Raw genomic sequence first — 17,486 nt, 5'->3', positions numbered from 1 at the left:
GCCTAAGAAGGTGTAGGCTTGGCTGATCGTGCGCTAGTAGCCGCCAGCATCACCAGAGCGACCAGCCGCTCGGTAGTCGTAAGGCTCGCCTCGAAGGCCAGCTAAAATCCTTCGCAAATGGGAAATGCCAGCTCCCATTCATGGCCTCGTATACTCTTCAATGGAGTCCAGCCCTACAGCCCCATCGGTCCAGAGCCTATCTCAGCCACGTTATGGATCCCCAAACGGCCTTCAAAAAATGGATGATATCATCGCGCGTCGTCCATTTTTAGCAGCATGCACAATCAAGAAATGAGTCGCAAATAAGTCGACTACTGAAACATAAAGAAGGCAACCTAGCTGCAACTAATAAGTCATGCTTCAGGGACAGCGGCAAGCCCTGAATGATCCAATGATGATATTTATGGCATGGAAATTGGCAACCCTGCGCAACCCAGCGCAACCCAGTGATGTAATCGCTAAAATGAGCGGCAATAGTCTTTTCATTCAAAACACTTTACAATCTTACACCGGACGAGCATATCGCTTCCAAGCTCAGTGACATTCGTAAACGGTACAGAAAAAGTTGACTCGCCCTCGCCTCTCTAGGTGCAGGAAAATGTTCCTGAGAGCCGGGAGGCTTGGCAGTGGAATCGAATGGCTGCTGAGTGCTGACCAAAAAGTTTCCCTATGTTTAGACTCCCCAATTCTTTGGCAATATACTTCCCCAACACCACACGGGCAGCTCCATTCCTTTGACATTTTCTTTACTGCCGCTTTGTTACCAATGCTTTCATGTCGGTAACACTTGCGTTCGCCCCGCGCTCTTTGCCAGCGCGGCTGGCTGTTCGGCCAGACCTCCAACGCCAAATGCTCCGATGGGGTAAAGGCTCAACTTGTTCTCAGACGCGTCCTCCTCTTCGCAGGTGGCTTGGGTCAAAAACAAGTGAAGTCGACGTTGGTCAATGTTTAGCTACTACATGGCTAACGACGACGCCTGAACAGCTGGTGAGCGTCCTTGAAATCACCACTTCGACATTTTGCTAACCGCCCAGAAGACTCCAGATGACATTCTATCCGGCTTCCCTAACGCTGCGCCCAATTCGGCATTGGAATACATCCCGGTCCTTCTCTTCACTCCGGCCTTCGCCCATTGGGCTGATACACAAAGCGCATTTGTCGAGCAGTGCCTGAGTCGATTCTACCGCGAGGCGCTAGGTCGGTCCCCGGAAACTGCTATCCATGCGATCACTGCCATAATCGATCGCCTGCCGCGCATTGCACAGAATGGTGGAAGTATACTGGGAGATGAGACAGAGTGCGAGGGAGTTTCGATTCTATTCGCTCGAGGGGAGAACATCCAGGGCAAAGCTGTTACACAGCGCCAAATCCGCTCAACGGAAACCGAAAAGCCAACACTGCTTTTCTCTTTCCGTGAGGAGGTTGGAGGTAGCAACGCCATACGCCAGCCCGTCCACGAAATTGGATTACAGCTCGCAAACACTATATTTCTAAACGGCAAGGAAAACACACTTCTAGGGACTCGCTGGGCTTACGATTCGTCTTCCATGAGACTTAAACTGGATAAATCAGCCGATCTCTCGACATGCTCGGTGACAACGACCCCAACCAGCATTTCCAGCTCACTCAAGCTCCCCTTGCACCCTGTCGGTCAACGAAGGAAGGTCATAACGAGTATGGGAAACATTCTGCGTCAAATAGCGAAACACACCGACGGTAACTCGAATGACCCGATACCAGCTTCTTCTGAACTTGAAAAGGAACTCCCGCGGTATATCGCGGAAAACAAAATTACCGACCAAAGGGTTTCTGTCTGGGCCTTGATTGAAACGTCAGCCGAAAGTCCGTATACTAAATCAAAGCACTCGCAGAGTAGCCTTGCAAGCGCAATTCAAACGGGCGCCAAGCTTCACCGCGTCATGAGTGGCGGGGGTGGATGGGGGAAGAAGCAGGGCCTCCTGTCACTCGATCCAGAAATGAGCTTTGGACAGTCCAGCAATGAGGGTATGAAACCCCTCAGTGGGGTTCTTTCGCCTGAAAATAGAAGCTCAGTATACGGGTTAACTTCCCCTCCCGAGCCGCCGATGTCCATGCAGGATTTGTCAACCCTGTCGCAGGCTGCAGAGCCCGGTGACTACGTCCAATTTTTCGCCTCCGTCGAAGAGAATGGGCTATGCGAGGAGGGCAATAGCATCCCTGAACCCTCAGAAGCAAGTCTGACTTGCTCATTTGGAGTACTGTCGGATGCCGATTCGTTTCTAGGCCATACTGTAAAGCACAAAACCCTAACGACTATACCGAACTATTTCGGAGCATTGTCCGAAAAGGCCATCACATACCTACATCCAATGGACAAGTCTGGGCCAGGTGGTATACTCGAATCTCGTACGAAGATCGATGTTCCTGGATCACGGGTTACCTTGGTACTCGAGTGAACCTGGGTACTAGACCAATCGCGACTGTATCTACATATGTATACTATAGCTGTATAACAGAGATAAAAAAAATAAAAAATCTGAGTGAGCCAAGTTCGTAAATTAAGTCCATGGCGTAGTTGTGCTGTGAATGTGTAGTCAACTGTCAAGCTATTGCCAAGCCAAACCACGTGACGGCACGGGAGGTGCTTCAGCCTCTCCGAAGCAACCAGCGTGTTCGCCTTCAACCTCCATATCCGACCCTCATCGTCAAGCTTTCACATCATCATCGCAACAGCTCCGCTGCAGCGATAACCTGCCTTATATAAATTTCTTTCCGTCGCTTTTATATTTTTTGGCTTGATTGCGTTCTTCCTGGCTCCATTCAACTCTCAAAATGGCCACTGAGCTCTGGTACGTAATCATCACAAAGCTTCTCCTTTCTCCCGTACTGGAGCAGCTGCACTCGCGCTTCGATGATATCTAGAACTCTTGATTGCTTTTTATTTCATTTACTAACATATATGTCTACAGTCCCGTCTACGCGGTGAGTAAACCGTCCTGTTCCAGACGTCCCGACCCAACTCCCAAGCGACTCGGTTTCTGTGTCGGCGCGATGGTTTCTTGTGAAATAGCGACATAATAACTGATAATTGCTTTTTCTCAGCCGTTCTTCGGCTCCTTAGGCTGCACTTCAGCCATCGTTTTCACCTGCTTCGGAGCTGCCTATGGCACCGCTAAGGCTGGTGTCGGAGTTTGCTCCATGGGTGTCCTCCGCCCCGACCTGATCGTTAAGAGTACGTTATTTTCTGCGCGAGTTTGATAAGAAATAATCCTAAACCGACTTCTTAGACATTGTTCCCGTCGTCATGGCTGGTATTATTGGTATTTACGGTCTCGTCGTGTCGGTCCTTATCGCAAACAACCTGAGCCAGAAGGTTCCCCTCTACACAGCGTTGGTTCAGTTGGGAGCCGGTCTCGCTGTCGGTCTTGCCGGTTTGGCTGCCGGGTATGCTCGCCCATAATTGTCATGTCCTTATATCTCAAGCTAACGTCATACCCAGTTTTGCCATCGGTATCGTCGGAGATGCTGGTGTTCGCGGAACAGCCCAGCAGCCAAGGCTCTATGTCGGCATGATTCTGATTCTCATTTTCGCTGAAGTTCTAGGTGAGTTCAGGAAACTCAGGAATATCGATTAGCAATGTCTAACTATTGAAATTTTAAACTGCAGGTCTTTACGGTCTCATTGTCGCTCTTCTCATGAACTCCCGTGCTACCCTTGACGCCAATTGCGCCTAGAGAATGCCCTCGTGGACAATTCACGCTGGTGACTCGTATATGGAGCATCTAGGCACCTGAACTCAGACTTGTGAACGTACCTTACACGACATGTCATTTGCGCTTGGCCAGTAGGGAGTCATGACTGCCCTTGAGTCAAGCTGTTCAATACTTTGATCGGAGGATGAGGGGGCTGTTGGATTCTACACCTGACAATTATAACGCAACCATCCTTGCCTGCATGCTTGTAGGCCAGGTCAGAGGTGGGGAGTTTATCGTAGATACATTGCATGATTTGCGGAAACTGTACTTTATGGGAGTTGCTTGCTGCGATCCTAGAAAACCGGATTTTTATATGTTTTGTCCTTGCTAGCTATAGTACTCAGTCTTTATGCATGCTACAAATTCCTCTTGTTTATCACACTGTTTATGTACAGGTATCTTGACTGCATAAACCAAACCGAAGACCCTGGGGCCAACACTCCCCCGCGTGGTCTCTTCATCGATACCCCAGACCATGTTCACCGAACACCCTGGCTACTGTTGGTGGCCACGTGGATATCATACGGGACCTCCTAGCTCGTGGCAGCAATGCAGTTAATACCGAGACCCGTGCCGGCCGGAGTCCGATATCGTTTGCGGCGGCTGCTGTTGACAATGACAATTGGCGGCACTCCAGCCCCGAGGCGGGCTCGCCTGGTAGGATGCAGTTGATTTTAACTTGCTCCAGGATCCATCACGGGCAACTATTGACGAGGATCTCGTGGAAAAGACATTTATATTAGATATGGACCAAGTTGATATTTGAGTCTATGCTCGGAACACTGGGCAAGTAATTGCCTTACAAGTTTCCTTAATAAATACCATAGGTGTAACATAGATATGAACAATATTGTCTATTGATGCGTGACGCATGAAAATATGCAGTAGGTACAAAGCCACGAGAGACAAGGGATGAGAATAACCAAAGAAGTCAGGTGAAAGATTGGAATAAAAGATACAACGTTCTATTGATATGCTATGAGAGCAGCGCGCGATGTATCGAATTCGGTTCGATTGAAGTGGTTGAGATTTACAGAGAGAGGGATGCACAAATGAATTAGAGACAGCAAGGAGAGAAATAGGAAATGCAAATGGCCCAATTAGGCCTTGTCAAGCTTCCGCCTCAGTGTTCTCGTCCTGCGCAGAAGTTTCTTAAACTTGTGGTTCTTCATCTTCCGCTGGCGCCGTCTCCGTGTGCTAATCGCGTGCATGGTCCGGTTGTTTCGTAGACGTTCAATGTAGGTGGTCTGCGAGTTTTGAGGGGTGTCGATAGCAGCTTCGGGTTCTCCAGCTCCAGGAGCTTCCATATTGCGGCCTTGGACGAACGGGGTTGTGTGAGCTTCGTAGGTCTTGCTTCCATCAGAGAGAGTGGACTCCTGGATGGTCAAGACAGTGGAATAGCTCGAGGTTCCCTGAGGTTGTTGTTGATCCGCGGATTCCGCAGCGGCCGTGTAAGGAGTCGGAGGCGGCGGGGGGTTGAATGGACGAAGACGTTTCGTCATTTCCTCCACAGAAACCTTCAATTCGGACATGTCCAGTGCATCCAACTGGCCTTTCTCAGCCTCGTAGCCGCCCAAAGCGCCGTCGTTCTCGGCAAACTGATGCGCAGCGTTCTCCATAGAGTCGACGGCGGAAGAAAGTGTGAACATCACATCGCCCGCATCATTCTTCGAGGCCTGCTTGGTGAATATCGAGCCAAATGCTTCCGGGCTTGATGTAGGAGGAACGGTAGTAGAGACGGAGATGGGGCGGTGGATAGAAAAGAACGACGCAAGCTGAACATCTAAGGAGGAAAGGGGTCATTAGTGTCCGAACAGCATGCATAAAATTGAAAGTTCAATCCACTTACCATGCGGCTGCAAGTGTTGCGTCGAAGGAACACTTGGGAGTCTCGAAAAGGCGTTCGGCTGGCTGGACTTGGATCCGTTGCGGCCACTACCGTTGCCATCCTTTCCTCTCCGCTTTGAGGACTTGCCGTCACGCTTCTCTCCAGAGTTAACTTCTTTCGCGGGCGTTTGAGACGAGGTTTCGACCCTCCTCGAGCCGTCGCTTGGTTTGGAGGAGGATGACGAAGAATAGCGGCGTTGACGGACGATGCCAGTGGAGGACGTCGCCAGGCCTTGGCTAGAAGAGCGGCAGACGCCAGAAACTGGCGCTATTGGCGCCCATGCCGCCCGACGCAGTGAGGACGATAGCATGTTTAGGTGTTGAGTCGAGGGGAGTCAGGCTGTTCGGGGCAAAGACGGTGCTCATGAGGCGAAATCCAAGTCAGGCCGATCATGCGGAACGGATTAGGTAACTCCCGAAAGCCGAAATTCGGCATCGTGCCTCAGGCATGAAAGTACTATCAACCCAGAGAACAAAGGTACGAGAGTGTACGGTGTAGGGCAATTAATCACTTAACCATTCCAATTAATGTAGCTAAAATACAAAATAGTAAACAAGGACGCCTATTTGGTATCTCAACGGATCTGTCTCGAACCCAATAGTCATCAGCTTCCAATGTAGATCAGCTCAGCCGATTGTCCCACTTCCGGTTGGGTAAACTGATTCGGAAATCAGCGTAAAGCTGCCAAAGTATCTTCCATAAAAGCTTAGATAGCTTCATATGAAGCATTAACCAGCATATATTTAGGTGACTAAATGAAAAGCAAGATAAAATAGTAGCACTGCAAGAATCTCCGGATGTGGGAAAGAAAGAAAATTCGTCAGAAATGTCAGGGTATCCTAACAAGGAAAAAAAAAAAAAAAAAGGAAAAATGGTATCAATCAGCATTATATAGGAAGTGAGCCCATCGCTGAACAGAAGAAGTAGAAAGTTGTCAAGCAGGCTAGGCTTCTACCGCCCAATCAACAAGATGCAAGTATGTATGCAAGAAAGACAAGCAAACGAACGTAAAGGGCCGATGAGACATGCGGGTCGGAGGCCAAACGCTCAAAAGAATGCAACAAGAAATCATAGATCAGATGCAATAGAAAATCTCATGGCCGCCGGAAACCTCGTGAAATCCAAATTCAGTCGTGCGATCCAAGGTAACTTATAGTATGAGAGTGTGGAGATTCTTCTGGATAATCATATCCTGTACTGAGTCCATGGTAGCCTTCAGCAGTGTTGTGTCCGTGGCATTGGTGTAGTGGATATAGATTTCTCGGTCAGGTATCCGGTTAATACCCCGGAATCGATCAGAAAAGTATTTTGCTGCTGCATCAAAGTCAGAGTTCGAATCGCTGTAGTCCGGGAAATGTTTCGATATCGGCGAAATATCGAGTTTGTCTTTGAAAAGATCAATCTTGTTAAGAAATAGGATGATGGGCTTCCGTTTGAACCATTCCCCGTTGACCAGGGACTCGAAAAGCATCATTGCTTCGTGCATTTGGTTCTATGCATAATAGATTAGAAATGCCACGTTAAAATGAATTAGGGTAATGGCCACTTACGGCATTCTGGTCTTCAACAAGACATTGGTCGTATCCGGATAATGCAACCATGAAGAGCAAGCATTGGACGCCCTCGAAACAATGAATCCATTTCTTGCGCTCGGAACGTTGTCCACCAACATCCATCATGCGGAAGTTCATCTGGCCCAGTTCAAATAGTGTTTCTGTGATACCTGTTGTTCGCAAACGTGCCTGCAACATGTCCTGGTTGTCTGGAAGCCAGCCGGGTTCGAATATTCGATCGAGCGAATTGAAAAAGCTACATTAAAGTCAGCATAAGGATATTTGCAGCGGTCACTCGTCGCAGAACTCACTAATTCAAGTTATCGTGAAGAGCGAACTCATGGCCCTTGTAAACAGCCCTCTGGACTCCTTCATCCCTCCACATCTCGTTCATTGCATCCCGAACTTTAAGATCGGAAAATGCTTCCTCAACACCCACATCGGCTTCCAGGTTATCTATAAAACCTGCCAGCGGCTGAAGGTGCAGTGCACGTTAACATTTCCATTTAACCAATAAACAAGTGGGAATAGGACTAACTCTTGTTGAATCGCTTTTGAAATCGATGTTCTCAGTCCGCATAATTTCCAAGAGAACCTTGTAAGCAACCACAATATTTGAATATATCACCGCTCGTGTTTGGCGGCGTTCATCTTCAGGAAATCCTCCGGAGTGGATAATGCGCATCTGCTTGATGATGGTTGATTTGCCCGATTCACCGGCACCTAAGATAAATCGATAAGTACATGTCTAGCGGTGAATTGCAATGGACGTACCAAGAAGCAGGATCTTAATCGTCCTGTCCATCACCTTTTTGTCATTCTTCAGGGTCTTGTCGATCCGAGCATTCCGCTGAATTGCGTCTTTGTCGTCCGCCGCATCGACCTGTTTCGAACTCATGCAGCCCATTGTGTACTGGCGGGTGCACCTGAATGAGCAGGGATTCCAAAAGTCAAGCCCTAGTAAAAAAAAATAGCGGCTATGTTAGCTGGGATCTCCAGTGTATACGCGCAGTTATGACTCGAGCAGCAATGCGAACAGTCGCCGATGTGCAGTGCAAATATATGCTCAAACTGCTGCCAGATAGCCAAATAAAGAGGGGTCATTGAGACATGCATCGTAAGTTGGCCTGAATCTCAAGATCGAGTAGCCTGGTTTCTTCTAGCCCTCGTGCCTGAGTATTAAACCAGGCATGGCAGGGGGAAAAAAGAAAATAACAAAAAAAAACACCTACCAACCAAATCACAGAAATAGCGAAACGAGGGTCCAATCCAATCCCGTCTCAAGCGCTATCCAGCCTTACGGATAAACGTCTATTATTGAGGTCCAGGAACACGCAAAGGCGGTTACCAAGGCAGCTTTTCTGTTTACAAGCGCACAAAGCCCTAGATCCAACGGCCAGTTATTGCCTTGTAAATGGATTACCGTAGTCGGATAAAGGGGCAGATGCTCGATGCGCGGCGTTACAATGATCGGCTCTGATGAACAGTATATTCCAAAGGTCGCGACTAATATAGTACCAAGGCAACGAAGTCGGGGGGATGATCGAGGCCGCAAAGTTCGAGGCGGTTTCCGGGGGGTTGATCGAGGACGTCTCAGGCAGTGAGAGCGAGTACACGCAGGTCACTCAAAATAAAGACGGGGGTTTCGAAGATTGAATAGAGAAAGCTTTCAGACAGTGAAATGTTCAATGTTGCGTTTGAAGCTTCTTCGGACGGTGGGTTGCTGTTCTAGCGGCCTGGGAGTAGCAAAGCGCACGCTGAGGGGGAGAAAGGGTAATTGGAGCTCAGTGCAGTGGAGAGCGCGGCATGTCCAGCAGAGGACAACAAAACAAGAGAGGGAGGAGTGCGGAAGGAAGAGCGGGTTCGAGAATGAATCGTCGAAAATTCGCTGCAGGGAGCAAGAAGGAGTGTGAGAAGTGTGAGAGCGTCGCGCGATTTGTTAGTTATATTGATGCGTCCGATCGGAGGAGGGGGGCATTCATCGCCCTGGTCTGTGGTAAGCCGACACAAAGCACGGAGCACTTGGAGCTTTAGGGAGGACTGGCCATCCTCGGTGGATTCTTTTCTTGTGAGCGGCGCCAGGAGTCCAAGGGCAAGGGAAGCCAAATATTAAAATAAAAATAATCAGGAAATTCGACTCATGCGAAGACGAAACCAGGAACCAAACGAGCCAACGACGAGCAGTGCAGCAGGCCAAATTGGCCGAGGAAGAAGGCTATGGGGGAAGTTGGCGCCGCTAGCTTGCTGTTAGTGCTGAGCTAGTCTGGGATGGCGGGAAGCCAATCCCCCAAGCAACTTGCCTCGCATGGATGGTTCGGCAGCTGCTGCTTCTCTCCACCCCGAGGTCTTCAGCTTGAATTCTATCTTCACCGGGATCCTTTGCGATCACGCATCCCGATTCATGGGGAGGGGATTCTTATTATTTCGCCCGCTTCCTTATAATACAGACGGTGGTCCTCGACGCCAATGTTTCAAGAGGCCGAAGAGGCAGGTAACTCGAGCACCCGACAAGATCTCACAGACTCATCTCTCGTTCATGCATGGCGGGACGAACGGTAAATGCGACTCCATCGCCCGCCGCCCAATTCCCCATAGTCATCCACGTTTGAACTTGCTAATGTTGGATTGATCTCTCCTGGATAATTCCACCAAAATCGTGTGAGTCAGGAATCTCTCCTTTACCAAGTTCACCAGGTTCCCATATTTCATAAGGCGATAAAAGACAATAACCATTGTTGTCAATAATAGGAAGGAACCATGATTAACCATGCCCTTCCAAATAATGTCAGACTTGGGGGATCAAGAAACCAAATCTGAGTCAGTGAGTAACCTCCCTGGAACACATAGCCAAATTTGCCAAGAGGGGCAAAGCCACGAGGTTACTAGGCTTCGTCGCATCTCGCATACACAGATCGGCATATATTCGGCTTACAGTTACAAGTGTGCTAATTTCACTGTGCATGGAAGATGTCGAGTGCGCATATGGCCCATCATCCTCCTGCAGTGGAATTCTGCAACAATAGACGTTCACCTCTTGGGGGTCCGGATGCTCCCCTCTTCTTTAAGTCCCTCAAGATCGCAAGCGTTACCTGGAGCGTTGAGAAGTTGCCTGTCCTTCCCGGCTGTTTTCAGGATGTGGAGCAAACCTGGGTTCTCTGGCCCCATATGGCATAATTATTATCATTGGCTATTTACAGTTGCCCAGATTGCCAGTTCTGTTCCCGCCCTATGTCAAAGTGTTTCCGCCCGTCCCCCAGCCAAAGTACCATTTGGAAGTGACAGGACTGTGGGGTTATTCAGCTAACTTCGGCCATAACTAAGCAAAAAAAGGCAGCAGGCCAGCTGTGCATGGAAAATATATCAAACTAACCCAGCTCAATAATAATACTCTGAGAGGATTAATTCACAGATTGGTCAACATATTTTATCACCAAGGGCAAGGGTGATGATGAGCTCCTTCTGAAACGAGAGGTGGATCGGTCCTTCCGGCCAGCCGGTTTCATCTTTCCAACGGACAAAAACACCGTCCTGCCGCTAAGGCAGGGGTAGTCTAGCCTTGAGTCCGCCATTCCGGGGTTATTGTCCATTGAAATGGCCAAGGCGCCATGCGACTGCTGCAATATGGCAACACAGCATCCGTGGCGTTCTCCTTTTCACGACAGATCATATGCCAAAAATAACAACTCCCGACGGCAATGCTAATCCAAGGGAGAGAGTGATATTGCTGATTGCTCCGTTCATTATTCAGATGCCGGTTAGCTCTCTCGCCATTGGCCTCAAGGATTAACTTCTTCGGAAGGCGCACCCGCGTTTCCAAGCCTCCCTAGCCCATGGTTGCTTTTTTTTATTATAAGCCTCTGGAGTCTGGGCTTCATATCTGCTGTATACGTACGTTTCGGTATATATGAAAGAAATACATTACTGTCATGACTTGTCATTTCCCTTTACAGCTCGGCGAGTCCGACCTCAAAGGATGTCGCACCAGGCTAGGGCCAGGCAACAACGGTGCACCATTGATTATGCAACCTGAGGTTTGGACGTCGGTCTGAAGGCACTTATAAACTTCAACGGTCCAGGTTTCTGAGGTCTATGGTGGACATCTACAATCGAGCCGCAAATCGCCAATCAGCAGCGATGCCTTGTCAAGATGGGGAAGCGTACGAATCTACCTAGTATAAAGGCTCGTCGGGGCACATAATCAGTCTGTTGCATTGAAAAGCCCCATTTTCCTGCTGAGTGGATGCTTTTGGGGCACTTTATTCCAGGCTGAGGACTCCTCATCTTTTTTTTCCCGTCGTCTGAAATCTGTCTCTTCAATGTTTTGACCCAGTTATTGGTCCTTGTGAAGTTGTGAGTTGGATGGCTCCAATGTCTCCACCCTTAAAGTGAACCCTGGCCCGGGCCTTGAAGCACGGCCCAAAGTCTCCGCGTCTCGGTTGACAGAGATAACGCCCAAGCTCCCCAATCCCCATACCTTTTTCTCGCTGGGCAGCCGGAAACCAGCCAAAGACTCTTGCCTATGTTTTAGAAACTCCTCCCCAATGTGGATTTTGAAAGACTCCTTTCTGTCTTCTTGACCAGGGACCCCAGCATAGTCGGAATGCAATTGTGTAGCATGATCGAATCTATAACTCCCTGTGTCCGGTCGTTGTCTCTCTTCCTCGTGGTGCAAGCAACCTCCTAAGATCTATCGTCGACGCAAAACACAGAGCAGCAGAGCGCCCACAGACCACAAGACGCTTTTAAACTGGGGTAGAAGGTGATGTGTCAAGGTGACCAGTCACTCAGCACAGACCCATATCACAATGATCTGAGGAGGTTATATCTAATGCCAATGCAAAGTCACAACGGGTCTTCATGAATGACGATTGGTGATCTTCATTAAGCGATATGACTGAATAATACGATCGTTTCAAGTTGGAAATGGGAAGGGCCACGAGCAAGTTAATTATTCTTGACACTCTGGTCAAGGCATTCAGGGGCCAGGAAAGACGGGACAGCGAGGCTTCACATGTAGTCATCAGAGCATAATCAAGTCTCGGTAGTCTGCCTTTTCTTCAGACCGTGGCCCGCATGGAGGTGCATGGTCAAACCAAACCGAGTCAGTATCGAGTTGATGATCTGGGCTTGGATACTCAAACACCTCTAGGCATTCAATTTCAAGGCAAATGTCAGGTTTAGCTCACGTTTTCTGTCTGAACTCTTCTATCTCGGTTCTGCTGCAACCCACGTGCTATTATCAACACTGTACGGTATGCACCTACGAAATATTTCAGCTTAGTATGGATCAGCCTTACTAAGGGCTACAGGCCCTTGTTTCGTGGCCATAAAATGTGAATGAGAACCAAAGACTCGGCTTGTTAGATTCGATCACAATAGTTATAGTTAGTTATATATTTTTGCACACTGTTATGTAAGCTCCGATGGCCAAGACGAAATTTTTGATTTCAATAGAGCGACGGGGTTCCATCGTCAATAGGATCAATAGGATAATTCGTCACTATCCAGTATTTCGTGCTGTCAAAGCAAGTCTGTTTTCAATGAGCGCAGTGCAGTTGCATGTTCTTTGTACCAGTACCTACGGTACCGAAAAGCGTCGATCTCCTGAGCCGACAGCGTTAAAGTGTCCGTTGTACAATGGAGTAACGTCGCGAATCGTCGAATACGATTAAAGCCAAAGCAAGCCCATCCTTTCGATTCTTTGTTCCTGGAGAGGCCAAAATATCACCAAAGCACGGTACTATTGATAGCATGTTTCCCCGCAAAGCAACAGTGGATCCATCTGTGATTACATCATCATCAGCTGAACATGGCCGATCAGACGCCGAGCTTGCTGAGATGCCTCATGCATATCCCTCACGTCCAACATCGAAGGGCATTGAGCGGATCAAACTTTCTGTATCATATCTCATATCTCAGAGGAATCCAGTAAATGAGCTGGTGGGATGCTAGTTGACGGAATGGAGGGACAGAACCCTTTGCTAGCCTCGCCCAAGAGGTAAGTTCCAAGCTCCACTACAGCAGCATCTAAGATGAGAGACGAATGCTAACTCCTGCAGCGACCTGGGTTCAGAGAGTACATCTCTTCTTCGGGACTATCAAGAACCCGAGCATGAGAAACGTCGTGTTTTCTTTGAAAACTCAGACTCCGTTGACGTTCGCCATCGATCTTCAAGATCGCGTGGGAGCGAGTCGAGCCGATCATGGCTCTCCACGGGTTGTTATGTTATACTGTTCACATTGGGCGCTCTTCTATTCACGACTGCTGGGTACCTTGCATCATTTATGTTGGGTATGTCATTTCCAAGCCCACCCTTTTCTTCTGTCTTGTTAACGTGCCCTCTCATTCCGCAGAAGAACCCTCAGATAACGAGACCCTGCATACCGAGGCGCCCACCATCTGTCAGACCCCCGAATGTGTTAGCGCTGCCTCGGAGATTCTTCGTAACCTAGACCCGAATTACGCCGATATTGATCCATGCACGGACTTTGACCAATATGTTTGTGGTGGATGGAGAGAGAACCACGATATGCGGTCAGACCAAGGCGCGATATTTGCTGGGACTTTTATGCAGGAGGCTTCCCAGGCGCGCCTTCGCCATCTACTTGAGACATCTAGTCCCTCAGACCCCGCCGATTCGGATATCTTTGATAAACTAAAGTCCGGCTACAATGCATGTCTTGACGAAGATAGGGTTAAGAAGCGCGGCAATGAGCCATTGGAAAAGCTGTTACAAGATTTTGAGAAGATATATAGCCTGAAACCGGGTTCGGATGGCTCCGAGGCTAGCCTAACTGGTGCGGTGCTGCATCTTATTAAGTCAGGCGTTCGTGCTCTTGTCGAACCTTCTGTTGGAGTGAGTTACCCCATCAACCATGACTATTTCGTATTAAAATTAACATTTTGATATAGCCTGACGACCGTGACCCGGATAATGTTGTGGTTTTTGTAACGCCACCTAGGAATATTGGGCTCCCTGCGAGAGAGTACTACAATGATACACAGACTGTCAGCGATTATACTACGGTTGTTGAGAAGGTCCTCGGAGCATTCGTTAAGCACAAGAAAAAGAGTCATCTTTTTAAGGACCTTGTGGCATTCGAATCGAAATTGGCAGATGTCACACCGACTACACAGAGCCAAGAGGACATCACCCAATACTACAACCCACGTAGCATTGAGGAAACGAAGTCACTTTTGCCCCAGATTCTACTGTCTGATATTATTTTGGATTTATCTCCTTCGGATTATGAAACTGATAGTCTGATTGTCGGTTCTCCATCGTACATGGAATCGTTGTCGAAAATATTACACGAGACTCCACGAGAAACCGTCCAGCACTTCTTCAAGTGGAAGATTATCCAAAATTACGCAGAGTACATCGAGAGCGCCGAAATTGAGCCTTTACTTGAGTTCAACAATGTACTTGCTGGAAAAGATCCTAAAGCTAAGAAGGACCGATGGCGGAAGTGTATTGGCGAATTGGACTACAGTCTAGGATGGATCCTGAGCCGGTTCTATGTTCTGGACTCTTTCTCCGAGGAGTCAAAGAAGCTTGGAGACCAGGTCATTTCTGATATCAAGGAACGCTTCGTATTTACCTTGGACCAGACTAACTGGATGTCACCGGAAGTGAGGAAGTTAGGTATACAGAAAGTTGGTAATATCATCCAAAAGATTGGGTACCCGACAAAGAGCCCCAATCTTATGGACCCGGCGGATGTGGGCAGATATTACCAGAGCCTATCTATCTCGAATGAGTCGTTCTTTGAGAACGCGGCTGTCGTTGCGAGGTTTAAAACTGAGCAAAACTGGGCAAAACTGGGCAAGAAGACCGACCGTGACGAGTGGGAAATGACAGCTCCCACTGTTAATGCATACTACAACCCTCCCGGCAACGAAATTGTCTTCCCTGCTGGGATCATGCAGCCACCGACTTTCCATGGACCAAATGCCCCATTGTACTTGACGTACGGAGCATTTGGAGCGGTGAGTGGACATGAACTCTCTCACGGTAAGTTACACGATCTGTGTTTGTGCTGCCGGCTGTAGAGCAAGACTGACGTCAAGATTATATAGCCTTCGATTCGACCGGGCGACATTATGATGCAAGAGGAAATTACACTGATTGGTGGGATGAGAAGACTGTGAAGGACTTTGAGGATCGCGCACAGTGCTTTATTGACCAATACTCAGAGTTTACCGTCCATGGGAAAGACTCTGAGCTTCGTGTTAACGGGCGTTTGGTACAGGGAGAAAGCATTGCTGACAGTGGGGGAATTTCAGCGGCATTTCACGCTTGGTCTAAGCGAGATGAGGCCCATTCTGATCCCCAATTACCTGGTCTCTCCGAATTCAGCAAAGAGCAGCTCTTTTTCATCTCTTATGCAAACTGGTGGTGCAGCAAGACAACCCCCGAGGCTGCTCAGGAGGCCATATATAATGACCCCCACCCTCCTAAACCCGCGAGGATTATTGTAAGTCACTATTCCTGCTACACTTGAATATTGCTAAAACTGACCTTTTTCGTTAGGGAACAATGGCGGATTCTCTTGAGTTCCAGGAGGCGTTCAACTGCCCGAACAAGAAACCAAGGTGCAAGCTCTGGTAGTTGAAAATCGATGCAGGGTGTCTTTTTTTGCGTAGCATACAGGGATTGGTTTACTTGGAATTATCTATCATTTTGGCTGAATCATTGGATATTGTTGATCTACTTCGTGCTCGGTGAACCATGGTCCAGAACTGTGGGATGTAGGTAGGTAGACCCACGTTGCACGAGGCGGGTCACCGAGTCAGCTCGCTCTTTCATCTTATCATTGAATATTGATTGGTTTATCTCTGCGATTGGAGGAGTGTGGCTGCGATGTGATGGATCGACCAACTAAAGTGACCTTCACCGATAGACTGCCAGCGAGAACAAAGCGAGACCGGGCCAGGGCCAGTATGAGCCTCATTCATTATGTAGATGCCAAGCCTAAGGTAGGTAGGGGAGCCTGGTACTACTTTTCCTAAAAAAGACACTCCAACCAAGGCCAGGCTACGACCGGCGCCTGCCAGTTTGATTCTCTGAATTTGCGGACTTTCGTATCCGGATAGCCGCCGCAGTTTACTCGTGAGTCGTATACGTATACGGTGTGGAATGCACGGGGGCCACCCACTGGACCCAATGACGAAATCTCCAACTCCATCGGATTCTGCGGGAAAAGCAAATATGGGGCAAACTCTTCCCACCTACATAATAGTAATTATCTTGGAGGAGAAAGGAACCGGCTCGGTGGCACGTTCGTCAGCTCCGAAAGAACCGAGGGGGCAATGTGATGTATCATTCTTCTTTGACATTTTGAGTGCGTCACTGGGAACTGAAATTTGGGTGGTTATTGACTGACTATTGTCCTTGAACAACGACTCGATCTGATTGCAACGGGATGGAGATTGGAGCTTCAATTGGAGATTTAGTTTTCTACTAAAGAATCAGTAGTGAAACCTTGTCGGGGGCTGCCCTTACCGAATTGGTCGTTTGGCAGTTAACGGTTCGCCCGCGGTTGGGAGCTGCCTCCCCAGCCTGACTCGCGATTTCTAACGCGGCCTGTCGATAACGAGAGATTCCACCGTCGTCGCTACTGCTTGTAGTAACCGGACGCAGGGATTGCAGGAGGTGTTTGCCCCGCGAGACTGCCAGACGAGAGCGTGAAGTAATGATGATTGGCGCCTGCGCTCCGTGCAACTCCTCCTCCTTGACCGATCTTCTGCTCAATCTGTCTCGTGGTGGAGCCTCAGCCTTGAAATGGACCCGATCAGCTGATAGCTAGTCTGCAGTGTGATTGATGCTTGGATGGGAAAGCAAGATGCTGCTCGTAGTTTGCTCAAGGACATCCTGGCCATTGTCTTTGTGCTGAGAGAAAAGGCCGGAAAGCTGAGTGAGGCGACCACGGCTTCACCCCTCCCTGTCGAAAATCGGCGGGATCTGCTCGTTGTTCCCGCGCTTTCGTGCCATGGGTCGAATTGCTGGAGACATTTAGGCTTCCTTATCCTTCGCACCGTTTCCCCGGCTGAGCTGAGTCCTAGCCATCCAGCTGTTGTGGGTTTGGTTCCGCTCTCCTGGAACCGCCGTTCCGCAGGCTAACAAAACAAATCCTACCGACGCTACTCCGTCCGGACTACTGATCCTCGCGCATCGTCGCGGTCGCTTTGCCTCGCCTCGCCTCACGCTCCTCATCACGCGGCTGCTTGGCCTCTTGCTCTTTCGCTCCCTTCGCTTTCTCGTGTCCTAAGATTCTTAACCCCTTCGGCCGTCGCTTTGGTTCTTGCC

At 48.9% G+C, this 17,486-nt stretch overlaps 6 protein-coding genes across 6 annotated transcripts; 4 read left to right on the top strand and 2 right to left on the bottom strand.

Annotated features, from left to right (window-relative positions):
- Positions 1-774: 774 nt before the first annotated feature.
- On the top strand, positions 775-2,435 carry APUU_30435A (uncharacterized protein; the record flags this gene model as incomplete). Its single annotated transcript, XM_041701528.1, has 2 exons — positions 775-987; positions 1,038-2,435. The coding sequence occupies 2 exons, from the start codon at positions 775-777 to the stop codon at positions 2,433-2,435; spliced, it is 1,611 nt and encodes a 536-aa protein (XP_041554404.1).
- A 376-nt stretch (positions 2,436-2,811) lies between these two features.
- VMA3 (H(+)-transporting V0 sector ATPase subunit c) lies at positions 2,812-3,714 on the top strand (the record flags this gene model as incomplete). Its single annotated transcript, XM_041701527.1, has 6 exons — positions 2,812-2,828; positions 2,949-2,961; positions 3,082-3,211; positions 3,267-3,423; positions 3,479-3,582; positions 3,647-3,714. The coding sequence occupies 6 exons, from the start codon at positions 2,812-2,814 to the stop codon at positions 3,712-3,714; spliced, it is 489 nt and encodes a 162-aa protein (XP_041554403.1).
- A 1,121-nt stretch (positions 3,715-4,835) lies between these two features.
- Positions 4,836-5,933, bottom strand: APUU_30433S (mitochondrial 37S ribosomal protein mS38; the record flags this gene model as incomplete). The annotated part of the gene is made up of 2 exons (XM_041701526.1): positions 4,836-5,518; positions 5,585-5,933. 2 exons carry the CDS (start codon positions 5,931-5,933, stop codon positions 4,836-4,838), a joined length of 1,032 nt encoding a protein of 343 aa, XP_041554402.1.
- An 840-nt stretch (positions 5,934-6,773) lies between these two features.
- APUU_30432S (guanine nucleotide-binding protein subunit alpha) lies at positions 6,774-8,083 on the bottom strand (the record flags this gene model as incomplete). The annotated part of the gene is made up of 5 exons (XM_041701525.1): positions 6,774-7,115; positions 7,174-7,432; positions 7,488-7,651; positions 7,715-7,899; positions 7,951-8,083. The coding sequence occupies 5 exons, from the start codon at positions 8,081-8,083 to the stop codon at positions 6,774-6,776; spliced, it is 1,083 nt and encodes a 360-aa protein (XP_041554401.1).
- Positions 8,084-9,943: 1,860 nt separating this feature from the next.
- On the top strand, positions 9,944-10,350 carry APUU_30431A (uncharacterized protein; the record flags this gene model as incomplete). The annotated part of the gene is made up of 2 exons (XM_041701524.1): positions 9,944-9,997; positions 10,144-10,350. The coding sequence occupies 2 exons, from the start codon at positions 9,944-9,946 to the stop codon at positions 10,348-10,350; spliced, it is 261 nt and encodes an 86-aa protein (XP_041554400.1).
- Positions 10,351-13,121: 2,771 nt separating this feature from the next.
- On the top strand, positions 13,122-15,788 carry APUU_30430A (M13 family metallopeptidase; the record flags this gene model as incomplete). Its single annotated transcript, XM_041701523.1, has 6 exons — positions 13,122-13,174; positions 13,236-13,468; positions 13,531-14,033; positions 14,090-15,191; positions 15,257-15,654; positions 15,711-15,788. The coding sequence occupies 6 exons, from the start codon at positions 13,122-13,124 to the stop codon at positions 15,786-15,788; spliced, it is 2,367 nt and encodes a 788-aa protein (XP_041554399.1).
- Positions 15,789-17,486: the final 1,698 nt, after the last annotated feature.

Source organism: Aspergillus puulaauensis, chromosome 3, assembly GCF_016861865.1.
Source record: "Aspergillus puulaauensis MK2 DNA, chromosome 3, nearly complete sequence".
Lineage (NCBI taxonomy): Eukaryota > Fungi > Ascomycota > Eurotiomycetes > Eurotiales > Aspergillaceae > Aspergillus > Aspergillus puulaauensis.
Note: the sequence above shows the minus strand (reverse complement) of the source record. Positions and strands in the feature narration are given on the sequence as shown.